The 19019-nt window shown below is 40.2% G+C and overlaps 1 protein-coding gene across 1 annotated transcript in view; it reads right to left on the bottom strand.

Annotated features, from left to right (window-relative positions):
• The window catches only part of DSCAM (DS cell adhesion molecule), a 558550-nt gene that overhangs the window by 60168 nt on the left and 479363 nt on the right, over positions 1-19019 (bottom strand). The window contains exons 21-26 of the mRNA XM_077813965.1: positions 17863-18016; positions 10500-10617; positions 9556-9719; positions 4495-4593; positions 3988-4176; positions 2361-2651 (exon numbers count right to left, since the gene is read on the bottom strand). Of these exons, the coding sequence (XP_077670091.1) occupies positions 2361-2651; positions 3988-4176; positions 4495-4593; positions 9556-9719; positions 10500-10617; positions 17863-18016 (1015 nt within the window). The remainder of the gene's footprint in view (positions 1-2360; positions 2652-3987; positions 4177-4494; positions 4594-9555; positions 9720-10499; positions 10618-17862; positions 18017-19019) is intronic.

Below are 19019 nucleotides of genomic sequence, written 5' to 3'. Positions count from 1 at the left end.
GGTGCCTCACAGGAGTTGTAGTTCGGGTGCCTCATGACCCCATTTACCCCTATGGGCCAGCCTCCCCAGCCAGACCACATATCCCATGATACACTCTGGACCTGGTACTCCAGAGTGTCTTTCTGCATTCCAGCTTTTGTGGGCCTACTCAACTAGCTTTTGTGGGCCTAGTCAACTAGTGTAGTTTAGAGCTGCTACTGAACTGTTCTAATTTATTCCAGGATTAGAATTGAACCAGCCTCAGAATTAGGGTTCCAAAACTGGCTTCTTTGTATTCCCCATGCCACAGCTATGCCCAGTGGATACTTACAACTAAGAATCCAAACCTAAGTATTTTGGTTTGAATGTAACTGAAACTCAAGCAAAAATAGAGGGGACACAAAATTCTGCAAACTGAAACCACTGGGGAAGGTTAGCTGAAATGTTTGGGAACTGAAATCAAAGAATTTCACAGAGCTCTAGTATCAAGGCTCTAGCCTTTCAGACTAACTGGCTGTACAGAGCTTTACATTTTAGGGCATTTCATCTAACACCTATTAGCAGTTCCAAACTAAATGCAAACCAAACAACTGAAAGGATCTGCAATTCAGAACTTTCTGCTAAATTTCTGAAGGATTTACCCAAATTCTACAATTGCTAACAAGCACTCATGTGTAGCACTTTACATCTTAAAACCCCAGTACAATAGTTCTTAAAACAACTTACAGTACATAAATTCAGAAGTATTATTATTTCCTTTCTACCGGTAGGGAAACTGAAACAAAGATCGGTTAAATGACTTGCCTGAGGTCACACAATGAGACAAAAAGGTCAGGATTAGCACTCATGAGTAGAACTGGTTGGAACTTTTACATCTGAATGATTTTCTAATGGAAAATTCATCTTCTGCAAAATCAAAATGTTCCTCAGGAATATTTAAATTTTGCCAGAATATTTTGGGTTTCCATAGAAAAATTGTCTATAGCTCCCCCATATCTTGGCAGCCCACCAGGGAGCAGTTAGAGAGCCAGAGAACATGGGGAGTACATTTCATTTTGGCAACACTGAAACATCCCTGCTGTAGGAATGTTTTGGTGTTTCTACAACAAATTTCAGAATTTCATGGTTTTTGTCTCAATTTGGTATGAAACAAATCCTTTCATGTAAATAAAATTCTGTTTCCCACCCAGCTCTACAAACTCTTCTGATTCCCAGTCATGTGCTCATTTTTCTAGATCATACTCTCTTTCTCTAAGTCTGACTGTAGCCGCTTTGGCTGTAGATCTTCACTACCAAAGCATTGTTATCAAACAGGATAATCAGTGTCAGAAATGTCTGCTGCTCTTTGTGAGATTTTCCAGCTGACCAGAAGCACTGCCCCATTGAAATATAAATACTTTTACAGTTTTATTGTCTTCTTATTGCAGATTCTATATCGCCGCACATAAAGTTAAATGGCACTTAGGTAATGTTATATGAAATTAAATTATTTACCATCTACCGACCAAAAAGCATGTGAGCTGCCTTTTGAAAAGAGGTTTTCAGATGAATGTAGTGGCTAAATGCTCTAGTTCTTTTATTATACATTCTGATCTGCGCCTTTCACAACATCCCAACTTAATGTGCAGCTTAAAACAGCAGATCCAGCCATGCAGTAATTATTGTGCTTGGCTTTTTTAAATGGCAGGAAAAGGCAGAAAAACTGTGTGTGAAAGGATCGAGAAGGAGGAGACAGAAGGGCCTAAGTAAAACACTAAGAAGCCAGCTGATGGTACTTGAGTTATAGACAGCACTGACTGTATAACACAGTAAGGAAAACTCCTGCACCAAAATAACTTACTGCACTCAAAAAAGGCTAGTTTTAGCTATTAGTCCAGCACTCCGAGTTGCTCGGTGTTAGGTTATTTAGTGGGGCTGGAGTTTTGTCACAAAGAAACTCTGGGGAATGACACTGCAGCCAATCACATTCTTTCTGGTGATGGTTGCAGGAACCAGTCATAAAAAAAAGATCAGAATGACTGCTGGATGGAAGAGAAACATTAGATATTACACAAAAACTGTATCTAAACCAGTGGTTCTCAACTTATTTATCACTGTGGAACATATATGCGGCCCACAGTCTGTTACCTGGCCACAGGGGCTGGGTGACAGGGCAACGGCAGCCCGGACTCTGACTGCGTGGGGCCAGCTGGCTGCCCGATCCCAGACACCCAGAGCTTGTGGGGCCAGGCAGCTGCCCCACCTCGACTCCAGACCCGCAGAGCTTGTGGGGCTGGGCGGCTGCCCCACCCCGACACTGGACCCCTGGAGCTTGTGGGGCCAGGCGGCAGCGGGTTGAGAACCACTGATCTAAACCAAATACATAAAATGGATACACTTACTGCCATCATAGTTGAGTGTGGCAAATTTGGCCTGTTTCTCTGCACAGCCTGCACTGTTGCACACTCTCATTTGCAGTTCATACCAAGTTGCTTCCTGGAGGTCATACAGTATGTAGGACTTAGAAAGTGATGTCCGCTGAGCTGTTGTCCATACTGTGGTCCGAAATGGCCGGTACTCCAGAGTAAAGGAGGTGATTGGACAACCGCCATCATTCCAGCCAATAAGATTCAATCGCACTCGAGTGGTGTTAATACTGGCAAAGAGTTCTTGTTCTTTGGAAAACTGTGGCTCTAAGAGAAAGTATATTTTAAGTGAAATACTTAAAATAAATAAAAATAAATAAGGAATAATTGATAGGAGGGTCCTGCCTTTGTCATAAATCATTCTCAAAGTGTCCACTAGACAGCAAATTTTTCTCCCCATTTTAAAATGTTTTTTTTTTTCCAGAGACCCAGATTTTTAAACCCAGAAACAGTGTGTATGCATTTCTGTGTGGACCAGACTTGCAAAAATCAGTTTGCACTTTTGCACAAGTCAGTTTGGGCAGCAGTGAATAACATTCTGAAATGTTGGTTGTAGATTTTCAAACAAAAAACAAATATATAGAAAACTAAGTTTCATAGAAAGGCAGGTAAACTTGGGGGAAAAAGTTAACATTAGTGAATTGCCCTTTAGGGCTATATTCTCCCTTTGAAGTAGAACTGATCAAAATTTTTCAGCCGCACATTTTGGGGTATAGGGGGTTTTGTCAAAATCAAAATATTTTGTGGGAAAATGTTAATTTTGACATAATTTTCTGTTTTTGTGATGGGAAATCTCAAAGCAAAGGCATCAAAATGTTGACATTTTGAAATGAAACACTGTTTTGTTCAAAAATGTCCACATTTTTTTGTTTTGAAGTTTCTGAATCTAAACTTTTCATTCCTGAAAAGCAGCTGATATTTTGACTTTTCATCCCATTTCAAGATCAAAACAAATGTCAAAAATACTGGAATTTCCCATGCTATGGAAATTCTGATTTCTGACTAGCTCTACCTTGAAACATATGGGCAAGTCCCATTAACGGTAGAGGGAACAGACAGTATATTTTCAAATTAACTAAAAAGGACAAAAAAGGACAGCTATGCTAAAAACTTCAGATTGAGAGGTAAAATTTGCCAAATCATTTTGGGATATTATTACCAGTTAAATCAAGAAAGAGAAGCAGTTAAGGTGCACATAACGGCTTGTACTGCTAACCTCTTCTGCATGATAAAGACATAGCTGAAAATGTTTTCAAAGAGACAAAGTAGCTGAGGTAATTTACCCCTTCTGCTTAACAATCTATCCCAACCTATATTTAGTTCAGAAACTCTGCTTCCTTTCCCAGACACCTTCCACCAACAGAAGTTGGTGCAATAAAAGATATGACTTCACCCATCTTGTCTCTCTCATGCCCAGGGACCAACATACTTACAACAACAATGCAAACCACGTGTTGAAAAGCAATAACAAAATACTCAAAGCAATTAAAATTGGAACATCTGTGCTTCTCTTTCTAACCATAACAACAGAATTACTTCTATAGCAGGATGGGAGAGCTCACACTCATTAACTGTCTGAGTAAACAGGACAGCAATTCAGTACCTTTTCCAAGTGTTTTGGCCTCTATGATCTCGCTGATGCGTCCTGGTCCCACTCCATTCTGAGCAGTTAGTGTGAACTTGTACCAGGTACCACATTTCAAGGTCTCTAAACGGTAGGACCGTTCACTAGGGCTAATGGGAAAACTACCCCACTGCTCACTATTATCTTCAGAGTACTGCAGTATGTAACCTGCAAGAAAAGCAAAGACAATGATAAACCAGCAACCTAACTTCTTTAGCAGATATGAATCACAAATTCTGCTGAATATGACAAGATGTTATGAGGACTTTTATATATTTGGAAACCGTTTAGCACAGAAAGATATTGAACTTGCTTCTTACTGGATTAGTTCCAATAGATTCTGTGTAATATAAATATACATATTACTTGCGTACGTGACTTCCTCGACCTCCATGACAGACATGGAGCCCTAATCATTATTATTTGCCAGGCCTATAAAGAGATGATAATTTAGTAAGAAGTTGCAGTTAACCTGAATTCTATTACCTCGGATAGAACTACCGCCATTGTCTCCAGGTATCCAGGAAAGAGTGATAGAAGAGGATGTGGTTTTGGACACAGTAAGTCTTGGCTGGTCTGGGGGCACTGGATGGGAAGGAGTTAAAAATAGAAAATAGATTTAAATGATTATGTATAGCTTTAAACCATTCTAACAGTCATTTATCAAATAACTGTTTTGTGTGGCAAAAATGCAAATTATTTCTGTCAAAGTGTCTGTATAATTGACATCCTCAGTTAGGAGCGAGCAGACAAGCTCTCATTTTTTATATTTACATTTCTATACAATTTTATCTTTCATTTTTCCCCACTTTTTCTCTGAACATCTGTATTTCTCAGCACTGCTATCCTGCAGGATCTCCTTCCAAATGACCAGGAACACACTTGGCCTCTCATAATTACTTTCTATTAATTTTCACACCTGTTTTAAGCACAATGGCTGCATGTTTAGCTGATGGAAAGTGCAGCCCGTTTGCAACTAAATGGCACACGCAGGGATGCGTTTGCACCAAATAGTGGTAATTACACAAGCAAAAGTGGGTACATACACATTTTTTTGTTCAGCTCCGTGTGCTGAAAATTTAGCTGTGTGCGTTAAATGGCACAGGAATGGAGTATCTCTGCCATAAGGAAATCCAGCTTTCTATGTGCAAAAGCAGCTTTTGCAAAGCCACAGCTCCTCCAGATGTTTTTCTTCCACTCATGATGCCCATCTACATGGAGGAGATGAAGCACTACCAACAAGAGGTGGGTAAACCTGGAGACATTTTGGTTCTGTTGCTGTGCATAGAGTCTATCAGACCCAAAATTTTGCCTGGGCATAAAGGATGGATTCCCAGAGCACACTGCGTCTTGGGCTGATTGTGGGAAAGTGACCATCCCTCCCTCTTTTTCAATGTGACAAAATATCATGATTCCATCACGTGAGCTCATCTTGCAATATTCTGGTTCATTTTGGCAGACTCGTACATGGCTTTGGTTTCCAACTGAACTATTTATCTAGTCCTATTATGCCAACTGACGATTCCTGAATGGGGGGACAGAAAATGCAGTGCATGTTGTGGACTCCTCAAAGACTAACATTTGCCAAGCTAATGCTGTTTGTTAAAAAAAATTAACAAGTAGTGATAGGTGAAATTCCAAAGAGTTGATTCAGTTTGGATCAGAGGCCTAAAGTCTGAAAATTTATTTAAACTTTATCGGAACCTCTTGTGTTTGCAATTCTGAACTAGACATTTGATGAGAAAAAGCTCTCGTATGATTTCTGGGACTGCCTGGTTAGAGTCAGGCCAGAAATATGGCAAGAAAAATTGTTGTGGTATTTAGTCACTTCGCTTCCCCTTCTGCTCCTAGTTTGAACCAGGAGAGTCAGAGGTTCAAGATTATTATAGATTAATATTTTTTAAAAAGTTATATAAACTTTACAATCACAACACAGATTCAGTTCAAGTCGAGGTTTTGTCTGAGAGTTTGGATTTGTTTTCTCTCTACTCAACCAGGCTTATCCATCTTTACTTTCAGGTACTGATGAGTAGATAAAAATCTTTCTGCCATTTGCCCTTTCCTGAGGGAATCCCCGCCCTTATCATTTCCACAACTAGCATGTTCTTCCTAAGAATTCTATGATGTAGTCCATATTGTAAGAAACACCGTGGACTTCTCTAGGATTGGAAACTGATCAGAGCTGATCAGGAACATTTTTTATTATTTTTTTTTATTAAAAAATGCCAATATGTCAAAAACAAAACTGTCTGAGAAAGAGATACGTTTAATGAATCTCCTGGCCTTGAAAATTTTTTGGACAAAATTTTTGAAATTGTCAAAATCTTTTGTTTCCACATTTTCAAAATGAAAAATTCAGTTTGCCATGACTTTTTGCTTAGAAACCTAAGCCAATTTGAGTGAAAAAGCAGTACAAAGAAAAAAAAATGTCAAAATCAAACATTTTGAAATGATCAAAATGAAATGTTTCACTTAACCTGAACTGATTTTTTTTTTTTGGTTTGTGAAAATTTTGTCTTGATTCAGAATAAGGAAATATTTTCACACTTTTGAAAATATTCCCAGGATTGGAAAACTGTTTCCCACTCAGCTCTGTCAGAGACACCCCGCCCAAAAATACTTGGAGGGAGCAGAATCTTAATATAGGTTCCATCTCTTCTTTCACCATAGATAGTCGAAGTGAGAAAGGTTTCAGAGTAACAGCCGTGTTAGTCTGTATTCGCAAAAAGAAAAGGAGTACTTGTGGCACCTTAGAGACTAACCAATTTATTTGAGCATAAGATTTCGTGAGCTACAGCTCACTTCATCGGATGCATACTGTGGAAAGTGTAGAAGATCTTTTTATATACACACAAAGCATGAAAAAATACCTCCTCCCACCCCACTCTCCCGCTGCTAATAGCTTATCTAAAGTGACCACTCTCCTTACAATGTGTATGATAATCAAGGTGGGCCATTTCCAGCACAAATCCAGGGTTTAACAAGAACGTCTGAGGAGGGGGGGGAGGTAGGAAAAAACAAGGGGAAATAGGTTACCTTGCATAATGACTTAGCCACTCCCAGTCTCTATTCAAGCCTAAGTTAATTGTATCCCATTTGCAAATGAATTCCAATTCAACAGTTTCTCGCTGGAGTCTGGATTTGAAGTTTTTTTGTTGTAATATCACAACTTTCATGTCTGTAATCGCGTGACCAGAGAGATTGAAGTGTTCTCCGACTGGTTTATGAATGTTACAATTCTTATGACATCTGATTTGTGTCCATTTATTCTTTTACGCAGAGACTGTCCAGTTTGACCAATGTACATGGCAGAGGGGCACTGCTGGCACATGATGGCATATATCACATTGGTGGATGAACGAGCCTCTGACAGTGTGGCTGATATTATTAGGCCCTGTGATGGTGTCCCCTGAATAGATATGTGGGCACAGTTGGCAACGGGCTTTGTTGCAAGGATAGGTTCCTGGGTTAGTGGTTCTGTTGTGTGGTATGTGGTTGCTGGTGAGTATTTGCTTCAGGTTGGGGGGCTGTCTGTAGGCAAGGACTGGCCTGTCTCCCAAGATTCGTGAGAGTGTTGGGTCATCCTTTAGGATAGGTTGTAGATCCTTAATAATGCGTTGGAGGGGTTTTAGTTGGGGGCTGAAGGTGACGGCTAGTGGCATTCTGTTATTTTCTTTGTTAGGCCTGTCCTGTAGTAGGAGACTTCTGGGAAGTGAGAAAGAAACTGGAGGCTGAAGGTTGTGAAATTGAACACTATGGTTGAAATCCAGACTCCACTGAAATCAATGGCAAAACTCCCATTGACTTCAATGAAGCCAGAATTTCATCCTCTAGGTCAGATTCACAAGCATGCTTCAGCTACTAAGTGCTGTTCTATTGACACAAAGCAGCTCTAAATACAGCTGGATTTATGGACTCTTTGTGCTCCCCAGAACAAAGCAGCTGGAGTAATCATCTGCTGAAATTCCCATTCAAGTCACAGGACAGCAATCTGATCAATGCTGATGTGAAGCAAGATCACCAATTTCACCTCGTTTATAGGGGGGCTGATCTTAGTTACTTAACTTGCTAAGTACAGGATGAGTACTGGAGAAAAAATAAACTCTATATGCCAGGGAAGATTAGTTACATCAGATGTACTGTACCATTGCTCCCTTATTCCCTTTGCTTTGGTACATTCCACTGAGAGTTACTGAACATACTACACACTAAAAGATTGAACATAAATTTTTTTATCACAGTTCTCCACCTAAAATCCCACAAATTAAATGCCAATCTCCCTTTATTCCAAGGAATTAATAGTGATTTGCTTTTAGTTACTGCAGTTTAATAACTTCAAGATTAAACAATTATGAAAGCATGTACTAGAGTACAAGAAACAAGGCTCCACCTTAATATTATTTCTGTCCCATTTCCCTATTGTGATCATGTTTCAGACATTACAAAAAAGCATCCCCACTCCTTTGTTGGATTTTAGGTGAGTTAATCCACTCACTGATATTTGTTTCAAGGCTTAATAGATAGGGATACCTACACTGCCACAGAGACCACCTCTCTCTTTGTGTTCTAAATTGCTGGGCTGCTTGAACTGACAATTTTTAGGATCGTCTATCTGGGGACTGGGAATGGAGTGTTTTCCAAAGAGTGTTCCATGTGCTCAATTCAGTAATAGATTTCCCGTGTCTGATATGTTTTTGACAATTAAGGCACATTGCAAGGATTATTTGCTCAAGCTTTGCACTGAGGGGGAAAGAGTCTTGTGAGCTGAGGGATCTTTGTGTGTGTGTGTGTGTGCGTGCGCACATGAACATTGTGTGCTTTTGTTGACATCAGTGTTATATGTATTTTCACATTGTTTGTGCACCTAGCAATACCATGTTGGGTGACTGTATACATTTAAAAAATATTCTAGCAGGTACCTGGTAATACCTGCTAAGTAAGATTATAATAGGGGAAAATATTAATACCCCCTCCTATAGTCACCATAGCTTTCTGTACATTTCTCCTTTCATACTGAAGTTTTCCATGCTAGGTCTCAGTCCAGCAAAATTTGATTTGGGAAGTTTAAACAAAATGCCTTCAGCTATTGCTAAATTTTGTAACCTTAAAATGACATACTTATATATCCACATAACAACAGTAAAAGCATAGGATGCTATTTTCCTTGTGTAGAAACTCAAAACCAATTGAAAGTGAACACTTTGGACCTGATTCTGCAAATGCTTATCCACATGCTTAACTTTAAGTACATAAGTCCCACGGAAGTCAATGACTTTATCATATTAATTTTTAGCTTGAAAAATGTATACCATAAAATACATAGGATGATAAACTGCGAAGCAGCCAAGTCACCGTTACTAGGAGAACCTTTCTTATGATTTCTCATGTCTTGTTTTTTGAATATTCAACTTCGCAAAAATATTATTTGTACATAGACATGCAAGCAGACACACACACTGAAATATATATTACATACACTCTCACACATTAACTAACAGCCATGATAAGACTGTAAAAACAATTATGTAAAAGGTCCAATTGGCTTACCTTGTACTTGCAAATTCAAAACAATTTCATCTGATCCCCAGTTGTTACTGGCCACACAGCTGTAATATCCAGAATCCTCTGCTTTCACAGTACGGATAACAAAGCTGCCATTGCTAAAGATGCTTCTTCGCCCATCAATCATCACTAGACTGGGTGTCCCGTTACTACCTCACAGGAAACAAAATGCATACATTAAAGAAGTTACAATCGGATTAAAACAAACAAAAGAAAAAACAGGACCCTCTTTAGTTAAAGCAGCACTGGAAGCATACTGCTGGAAAATGCCATTGGTCAGTATTTGGACAGGTGGGAATCCTAGCTATGATTTGAATAATAAAGCAGAGGGCTCCCTCCTTAATTATCTGCCACTTCAAAAAGTACAACCAACTCGGGGCATAATGTAACTCAAAGTTGTACAATGCATCATAATCACTAGTATGGGACATGGATTTCTCTCTCTCACTGCTGATCCAATATTTGGATCAAATTATTGCCCATGCAGTTACAAGCATGGCTCTCCAACGTGACCAGTATGTTTAGAAAAGAGCAAAATGGGTCTCGTGTTCTATACTCATGAATGTTTTCTTTTTAGAAAATTACTATTGTTGGCATTTACCATGGATTTTGATTCACATTAGCAACACAATGACCACTGACACTACAGTTATATTCCCTGAGCCTGATATCTAAACAGCAATTAAAACTATATTTAAAGTATTTAATATTTATCTTCCCCCACATTTTCAGTACTTTCTAACCTTTAAAGTCAACAAGTTTTAGTCCGTCGGACATTCTGAACTTCCCTTCTGCAGCTGTAATCAGTCTCCACACAGTGAAGCAAGGGTAAATTCCTCCTGACACACTCATGCAGTATCATGCACAATCTTGCCCATGATTTTAAGCTAAAGTGTCTTATTCAAGCTACACATATAGTTGCTGGTTACCTATCCTTCATCCATTTGACTGTAGGAGATGGGTCACCAACGGCTTTGCAAGGCAGGATGATATCCTTCATCCATGGGGTTGTTACTGTGCCACTGAATGTCAGAATTCTGGCTGGAGCTGAACAATAAGAAGAGGAAGACTGAAACAGAGGAGCACTTTTTCATGCGTTCTTCGGAGTAAAAACACACATATGCAAAATTAAATATTTAAAGGAAAAACCAACTTGCTCCAAGCTCTGTTTCAATGAAATTAATTATTTTTGACCCACATTATCAGCTATTTATTTGAACACAAATCATGCATTTTTAATATCTGGAGGAAAGAAGACTGGGGATGGAAGAGCCTTGAAGTAGAATAAATCCCAAAAGCTTTTAATCACTGAGCCCTCTTTACTTTCCTAGTACTTTATGAAAACTTAATCTTTTGTATATTTATTGGTAGGAGTTAAGATGAAATGTCATCTCAAAGGGATTCCCCTCTTCGAATGATCTTCTAGTCCACATTTTCTGGTAGTCATATCTACAACATGTCAGATTCTTAAAGACTCTAGTTACTGAAGAATAGTATGTCAGTATCCTATGGTATCTCCTAGTTTCATTTTGACTAGCAAACACAAAATCTTATTCACCTCAGTGAAGTGAAAGTTGAAAACATTCTGAATTTATCAACAGTTGTCTTGATAATCTCTTTTATGACTAATCTATGTCTTCAATGGCCCAGATACATTCCTTCAAAAGTCAACATTGTTTTATTTCCTGCTCTTGCTATAAACAAGACTCATTTTTTACAAGTGTCAAACCACCTTAGGCTTTGCCTGTATGGTCCTATGCCCCACTGCATATTCTTTCTAAGGATATGTCTACACTACAAAATTAGGTCGAATTTATAGAAGTTGGTTTTTTAGAAATCTGTTTTATATATTCGAGTGTGTGTGTCCCCACAGAAAATGCTCTAAGTGCATTAAGTGCATTAACTCGGCGGAGTGCTTCCACAGTACCGAGGCTAGAGTCGACTTCCGGAGCATTGCACTGTGGGTAGCTATCCCACAGTTCCCGCAGTCTCCGCTGCCCATTGGAATTCTGGGTTGAGATCCCAATGCCTGATGGGGCTAAAACATTGTCGCGGGTGGTTCCGGGTACATATCGTCAGGCCCCCCTTCCCTCCCTCCCTCCGTGAAAGCAAGGGCAGACAATCGTTTCGCGCCTTTTTTCCTGAGTTACCTGTGCAGACTCCATACCACAGCAAGCATGGAGCCCGCTCAGCTAACCGTCACCGTATGTCTCCTGGGTGCTGGCAGACGCGGTACTGCATTGCTACACAGCAGCAGCAACCCATTGCCTTGTGGTAGCAGACGGTGCAATAAGACTGGTAGCCGTCATTGTCATGTCCGAGGTGCTCCTGGTCGCCTCTGTGAGGTCGATCAGGAGTGCCTGGGCAGACATGGGCACAGGGACTAAATTTGGAGTGACTTGATCAGGTCATTCTCTTTAGTCCTGCAGTCAGTCCTATTGAACCATCTTATGGTGAGCAGGCAGGTGATACAGATTGCTAGCAGTCCTATTGCATCATCTTCTGCCGCACAGGCAAGAGATGAGGATGGCTAGCAGTCCTATTGTACCATCTTCTGTCGAGCAGCCATGAGATGTGGATGGCACGCAGTCCTTCTGCACCGTCTGCTGCCAGCCAAAGATGTAAAAGATAGATGGAGTGTATCAAAACAAGAAATAGACCAGATTTGTTTTGTACTCATTTGCAAACCCCCCCCATCCCCCGTCTAGGGGACTCATTCCTCTAGGTCACACTGCAGTCACTCACAAAGAAGATGCAGCGAGGTAAATCTAGCCATGTATCAATCAGAGGCCAGACTAACCTCCTTGTTCCAATAAGAACAATAACTTAGGTGCACCATTTCTTATTGGAACCCTCTGTGAAATCCTGCCTGAAATACTCCTTGATGTAAAGCCAGCCCTTTTGTTGATTTTAACTCCCTGTAAGCCAACCCTGTAAGCCGTGTCGTCAGTCGCCCCTCCCTGTGTCAGAGCAACGGCAAACAATCGTGCATCTGAGTTGAGAGTGCTGTCCAGAGCAGTCACAATGGAGCACTCTGGGATAGCTCCCAGAGGCCAATACCGTCAAATTGTGTCCACAGTACCCCAAATTCGACCCGGCAAGGCCGATTTAAGCGCTAATTCACTTGTCAGAGGTGGAGTAAGGAAATCGATTTTAAGAGCCCTTTAAGTCGAAATAAAGGGCTTCATCGTGTGGACGGGTGCAGGTTTACATCGATTGAACGCTGCTAAATTCGACCTAAAGTCCTAGTGTAGACCAGGGCTAAGGTAATCCTGTGATCAGAGGTTGTCCCAATACCTGCTCTACTTCTGTATGAGCGGCTGGGGTAGAAAGGTTCTTCTTTCTCATTTTCTAGCAGTTCATGGAATACAATAGGCTCTTTGAAGTAGTGTTGCCCATTATCAATGTTTCCATCCAAAGCAATGTTAATGTAAAAAAGAAAACTATTACCCCAAATAAAACATTGTCATCTTGAAGTCCAGTGGGTATCATCACTATCCACAGCCTTGTGAGAGTTAGCAGTTTAGGCTAGATACCTACTGTACCACAGTGGGATTGTTGGTGGAACTGCCAGGGTTCATAACCTGATGTGTGATTTTCAGTTAGGTCTATATTTTCTGGCTGAGACTGGCTCAATGGGAAAAAAGAGTGCCAATGATTAAATACTATAGTGATGCATGGTATAAAAATGTCTAAAATAGACAGACAGATTTTGACAATTAGGTCAGGCTATGGATGGTTCATCTCCTCTATATGAGCATTACATTAAAATTATCCATAGTTGTGAACTCTCTGTCAAGAATTCACTTCAGATATAGAGTAGAATGGATATTTGAGGGTAAAGATGCAATTTACTGGAACTGCTCTTTCGTGACATGTAGGGGCAGATCTTCAGCTGCACTAGTGTTGAACCCAACTCATCTGGGGGAAAATGTGGCTTTATGTGACCTCTGTGCCCCTGATCCTGGAGCCAGTCCCTGGTGCAGCTTAGAACAGCCCTTTGTCTGATCTAAGTTCCTTCAGGTTGCAATAGTACCCAAGGGCCATTTTGGCAACTAGAAATCACCAGAAAAGAACAGATCGCTGGTCATGGGAAATGTGATCACACACATGCTAAAGTGAGCAAGGTATCCCATCTGAAAACATTCATTTGGCTGTGTAAGATGTGTCCTCAAATGCATGGCCCACAGACAATTTTAGCAATACAAGACACAATTTTTAAAGGCGCTTTCTAAATTTGTTCTTGCACCAGTTTGTGCCTATAAAACTGTTATTTGTGTACTCAAAATGAGCTGTCTGCTTTGAAAATGAGGCCTTTACGTTGTATGGGATGAATCTATGTGGGACAACGAATTTTAAAAATAAGAAAAGTGTGGTTGTCAGGATCAAGGAAATATTTTATAAGTTGGCTCATAGAGGAAACTTCATTTTGTTCCACTTTAGCACATGCTTGCTTAAGTCATGAATTTTAAATGTCTGTGTCTGCAGCAGCAGGATGTTCAACACAAGTCAACAGTGTGTTCTCTTCACCATGCTATGAGCAAGCCCAGACTAAAACATTGTATCTGGAGAAGATGAATTTTCTTATGAATTGGAAAAGCTCAGACTGGTTTTTTGAGCTGTGGGAACTTGAGAAATAGATTTGTCATTTTTAATAGATTCCTTTTGTGCTGCATAACACAAAGCTGTTTTGTTTTTCAATATGAAATTTGCTAACTTTAAGAGGGATAGTCTCACCGCAATTAGTAGGGAGTTAGGCAAATAAATCAAAGGGTCCTGAGGGGATAGGAGTCTAACCTGAATCCACAAAAGCTAATAAATTCAGAGTTAAGATGGCAGCTCCATCTTTAACACATACTGTACCCAAGGATTTCAGCAAAATGTTACTGTAGTATTTTTGTTCCATAACACATAGGCCCTGTGGGGTCATGTTTTAGCTTTAACATAATGAATTTCCCAGGTATGACCCTTAATGTAATTATTATTCATTTTTAGTCCTTAAATCTGCATCTAAAAGCACCATGCTGAATTTGGATTCAGCTACATTTCATAGTGCATTTTTAATACTGATATTCTTCAGTCGTGCATGTTGATCAGAACTGACAGTTAATGATCCATTTTGTGCCAATTAGACAAACATGAAAACGAGAGTCAGCATCAAATGTAATTGAGATGTTTCATCTCAGTGGGTTCTTATCCTCTGCAAATAATATTTAAAGTAAAATCATATATAACAGAACAGGTCTTGAAGAGTGAAAGGAAATTACTTCTGTGGGCTGCAGTGGGACTGCTGGGATTCATGAAGAGAAAATGAAGCCATATATTATGTAATCATTTTGGACTGTGATGCCGAGATTCTTTTAATGTGCGGTAGAAGCCTCAGCTTATTAGGACATTTGCTCTGGAAAAAAAATTAATTAAAACACACACCAAAAATCAGTTATAATGATTGAGAGGAACAGCTGAAATGAAGCCTAGGTAGTAGGACTACAGTATATTACTGACAGAAAAAGAGCCAGACTGAAAATGCCCATTACTTGCTGATGCTAAACAGCACTCAACAAATACCTACTTATTCTACACGTGCGGGTACTTCATTAGCCTTGATGGGATGGTGGTTTCAGAAGCACTGTCTTGAGTAAATGATACCACAGCATGAAGAAAGTCAGTTGTCACTTGTGATGTTACAGTGTTGTTTTCTGCAGTGCCATTTTCAGGGGCATATGTTTTGGGAAAGACTGACACAAGCATGACAAGACCACACAGTAGGAAAAGGTAACTGGATAGTTAAAAAACAAGCTAACTAAAACAAACAAAACCCAAAAGTCTATCCACAGACTGACCACCTGGAGTGAAATCCTGCTCCCACTGAAGTCAATGCCACACTCTCACTTGACTTCAGTGGACCCAAGATTTCACTATTGGAGGGGTTTTTTAACTTAGTCATCCTGTCTAAGAAAATAGCAGTTAATGCAGTCACTATAATTTATCTACAAAACAGACCCAAAAATACCTTGAAGTATCAGTAAAAGCTGCAATCCACTTGTGAGCAGAGATGGCAGGAAACTAGAAGTCCTGTTCCACTGGAAATTCCAAATTTTCCTCCAAAAATAATCATTCCAAAAAAGACCAAAACTGCAAAATTTCGCATGGAACAGATATTCATTTCAGAAATGTCAAGAGACTATTTCATTTTGATAGTTTCAAACTGTTTCTTAGGCTCCTTAAGCTCTCTTATACTGACTGAAAATTTCTGTTATTTTTTACTACTATTTTGGACTACTGCAAGATCCCAGACTTGGAGAAAAAAAATGTGTTCACACAGCAGAAGTCCAGTAAAAGGCCTCACCAGGTTCCTACCAACCTTCTTGTGTAGTTCACTTACTCTCTGAAGGTAACTTCAGAAGTTACTTACTCCCTAGGTTACAAATCAGATGTAAGGTCCCTGCGGACATTTCAGTTGTGGTTATGACAGGAAACGGTTTTCAACACTTTGTGTGCTCTACAGCATGGGGGTGCGCAGAAGTAACATATAACTTCACAGAAGCGCAAACCACTCACAGACGGACAGAATGCAACTCCCAGGGACCACGTTCACCATATAAAAGAAGATGATGCTACTTTTCTTACAGTTTATCATTTTTAAATTGTAAAAGGGCTCCACTTCCTCTGTACCACAAAGTGGAGCCCTGCACGGATACAAAATTTGTATCCACATCTGATCCGCAATCTGCAAAAATGATCCACAGATCTGAAGCGGATATCTGCTGATTTGCAGGCCTCTACCACAAAGCACACCACAACAGGTGGTCACACAGAAGTCTTCACACCAAACGAAAGACCAAATTATACCATGTGATTGTACTGGTCACCCTATTGTAGCAGAGACTTGATCAATGACAGTGGCTAATGAAAACAGGTGGCTGCCCATCACCATCACAGATGGCTGAGGAAGGTACTACACATTTCACAGAAAGACAAAACAACAAATGCGAGAGAAGGGAGCTCACAGAGCAGGACATGGTAACAAATATCATCAAAGAAAGAAGGATCAGATGGCTGGGACATGTACACCATACGGAAGATGGGAGACGTGCTAAGCAAGCACTGAATTGAGCTCCAGAAGGAGGAAAGAAAAAGTGAGGAAGGCCAAAGAAGAACTGGAAGAAGACAGTGACAGGGGATACTGAATGTGTTGGTATCGCCTGGGAAGTACCACCATAAGTAGCATCATAATCAATGGAGGAACTGGACTGCCCAATGTGTCAGTGGCACAGGAGGAACTAAGGTCTAAGGTAAGGCCCACTACTTTCCATACACTAGATACTCTTTGAACGTTATTTGCTTGTATAGTAGATAGTAAAGCAACTTGGAAATCCTTACACAAACATTTCCACATAACTTAACTTCTAATAATCTGAGATTATTCTAAAAAAAAATACAAAATACCTAACCTAGAAACAAACAAAATTCTCAAATTCCTTAGAAAACAATGACTAGCTTTGAAATTATAGCAGGCATATATGAGTATAAAATACTTTGATCCTCACAAGTGACCTGAGAGAGCTTGTTTTGCCCAAGCTATCAACAGCTTACTTGCAAGTCTCACATTATTTTACTGTGTTGTCAAAACACGCTGCATGCCTGCAAACTGCCTACTATCCTTATATTAGAGGACATGATATTGTATTAGTGTGATTTTTGCTTCTGTATCTTGTAATTTCACCAGTCCTGAGCTGGCATAAAATAGCTCTGCTCTTCTCCTTTCTCCCCCAGAGGCGCTTCTCACACGTTCACCTATGAACACTCTGTCCCATGTCACTGTTCCTGGAGGGAACAGAACTGCAAGCACTGAAGATAAGTCAGGCCTACTGAAGTAATCACAGGTAATCACGGGGGACTACAGCCCGGCACCTGGTCTGAGACTGGGAGACGTGTGATTCCACCCCAAGAGAGATGTGATAGCTTGAGGCCTGAGACCTGGTGGGGGTGCACTGACAACTCCCCCCCCCAATATGTCCACTGTGAGGGCACTAGCCCCCTCCACCCCCCGCAGTTCTGCCATCCTGATACACTATTGTTTTCAGCTCTTCTAGCTCAATTAAAGCTAAGACAGGTATATCTCTGATTGCCATGCAGACAGACCCTACGGTAAACTTAGAACTGAAACTTAAAAATAAACAGACCACAAGACCAAGCTATCACAAGATCAATTACAATTAAAGTATGTTAGTAACTGGTGTTCTTAAAAGACAAACCGACAGACTATTTTACAAAGGGTAGTCTCCATACCTTTAGCCAGTGGCTCCACGGTGATAATTTCACTGCTGTTGCCTCTTCCTGCGGCAGTGACAGCCACCACCCAGACACTGTATTGTCGATGCCGACTCAAGTTGGGGATTCTGTAGGAAAATGAGTCAGGAGAGGCTTCGAACTCGCTGATTACCTGTGATGGGAGAGACAAATGTTTCCAAACTAAAATAAACAGTATCTAGAGAAAGATTGCTGAGTGGAGTAGCTCAGGTCTTTTGCCTCTGGGTGTCTGGAGTGAATGATGGTAATTGCTCCAAATAGACTGCACATGGTACTTAATAGGATAGAACTACATTTTGAAATCAGTTGATTCAGTGAATTTAGCCCTATTTTCTGTTTGCAAATTGTCTGTGCATAGATCATGATTTTTATGACTTTGTTTCTTTTAATTGGGTTGATGAATAATTTTAATTAACATATTTGACAACTGTGCTCCATGAATAGTTCTTATGAACACATTGCACAGTGGGTTGTAGTCAAATTATCCTGAGTGAATATTCACTCATTTGTCTGATTAGAAAATTGGAAGTCACTAGATATGCTTCGTGACAGGTCATCCACATCTTAAGGCATGGTTCTTATACTTTGATTGAAGGACTTAACCCAGTTTCTTACTCTGATTGGATGATCTAAACTTTATAAACTACCTCCACTCCAGGTAAATTTTGTTTAGTCACAAAATGAATTTTGTTTTCTTTTTTGATTCAAAGATTCTCAGCTACGGGTCTTCTCAGCTACTGTGATGGATCAGAGTGATACTAGGCATAGTGCGGGCAGTGGAAGGTCAGTCTTCCCCAAATTGCCACACCAATATGCTTCAACTGTGTGCTGGAGAGATACTAACAAGGTGCCAGCTAGTGCCAGTTGTGGTGAGACAGTTTACAGTGTATCCAAAATAACCTATGTAATTAAAGAAGCATGGGGATTTAAGGATGGCCAGAGAAGTTGTATGTAAGTACACACCGTACAATGAAGCTTTATTCTTCTGAGGGTTTGATCTGGGAAGGAAATTTTGTCTCAGGCTTGAACAGTAAATGCAACTGGAATAACACAATAGACAGTGCTGAGTATCAGGAGCTAGCTGGGATATTACTGCCTGACACCACACTATTACCAACTTACTTTCTACTGCTGGT

The sequence above is a fragment of the Eretmochelys imbricata genome, chromosome 1 (assembly GCF_965152235.1).
Source record: "Eretmochelys imbricata isolate rEreImb1 chromosome 1, rEreImb1.hap1, whole genome shotgun sequence".
NCBI classification, from domain to species: Eukaryota; Metazoa; Chordata; order Testudines; family Cheloniidae; genus Eretmochelys; species Eretmochelys imbricata.
This window is presented reverse-complemented; position numbering and strand designations above follow the sequence as displayed.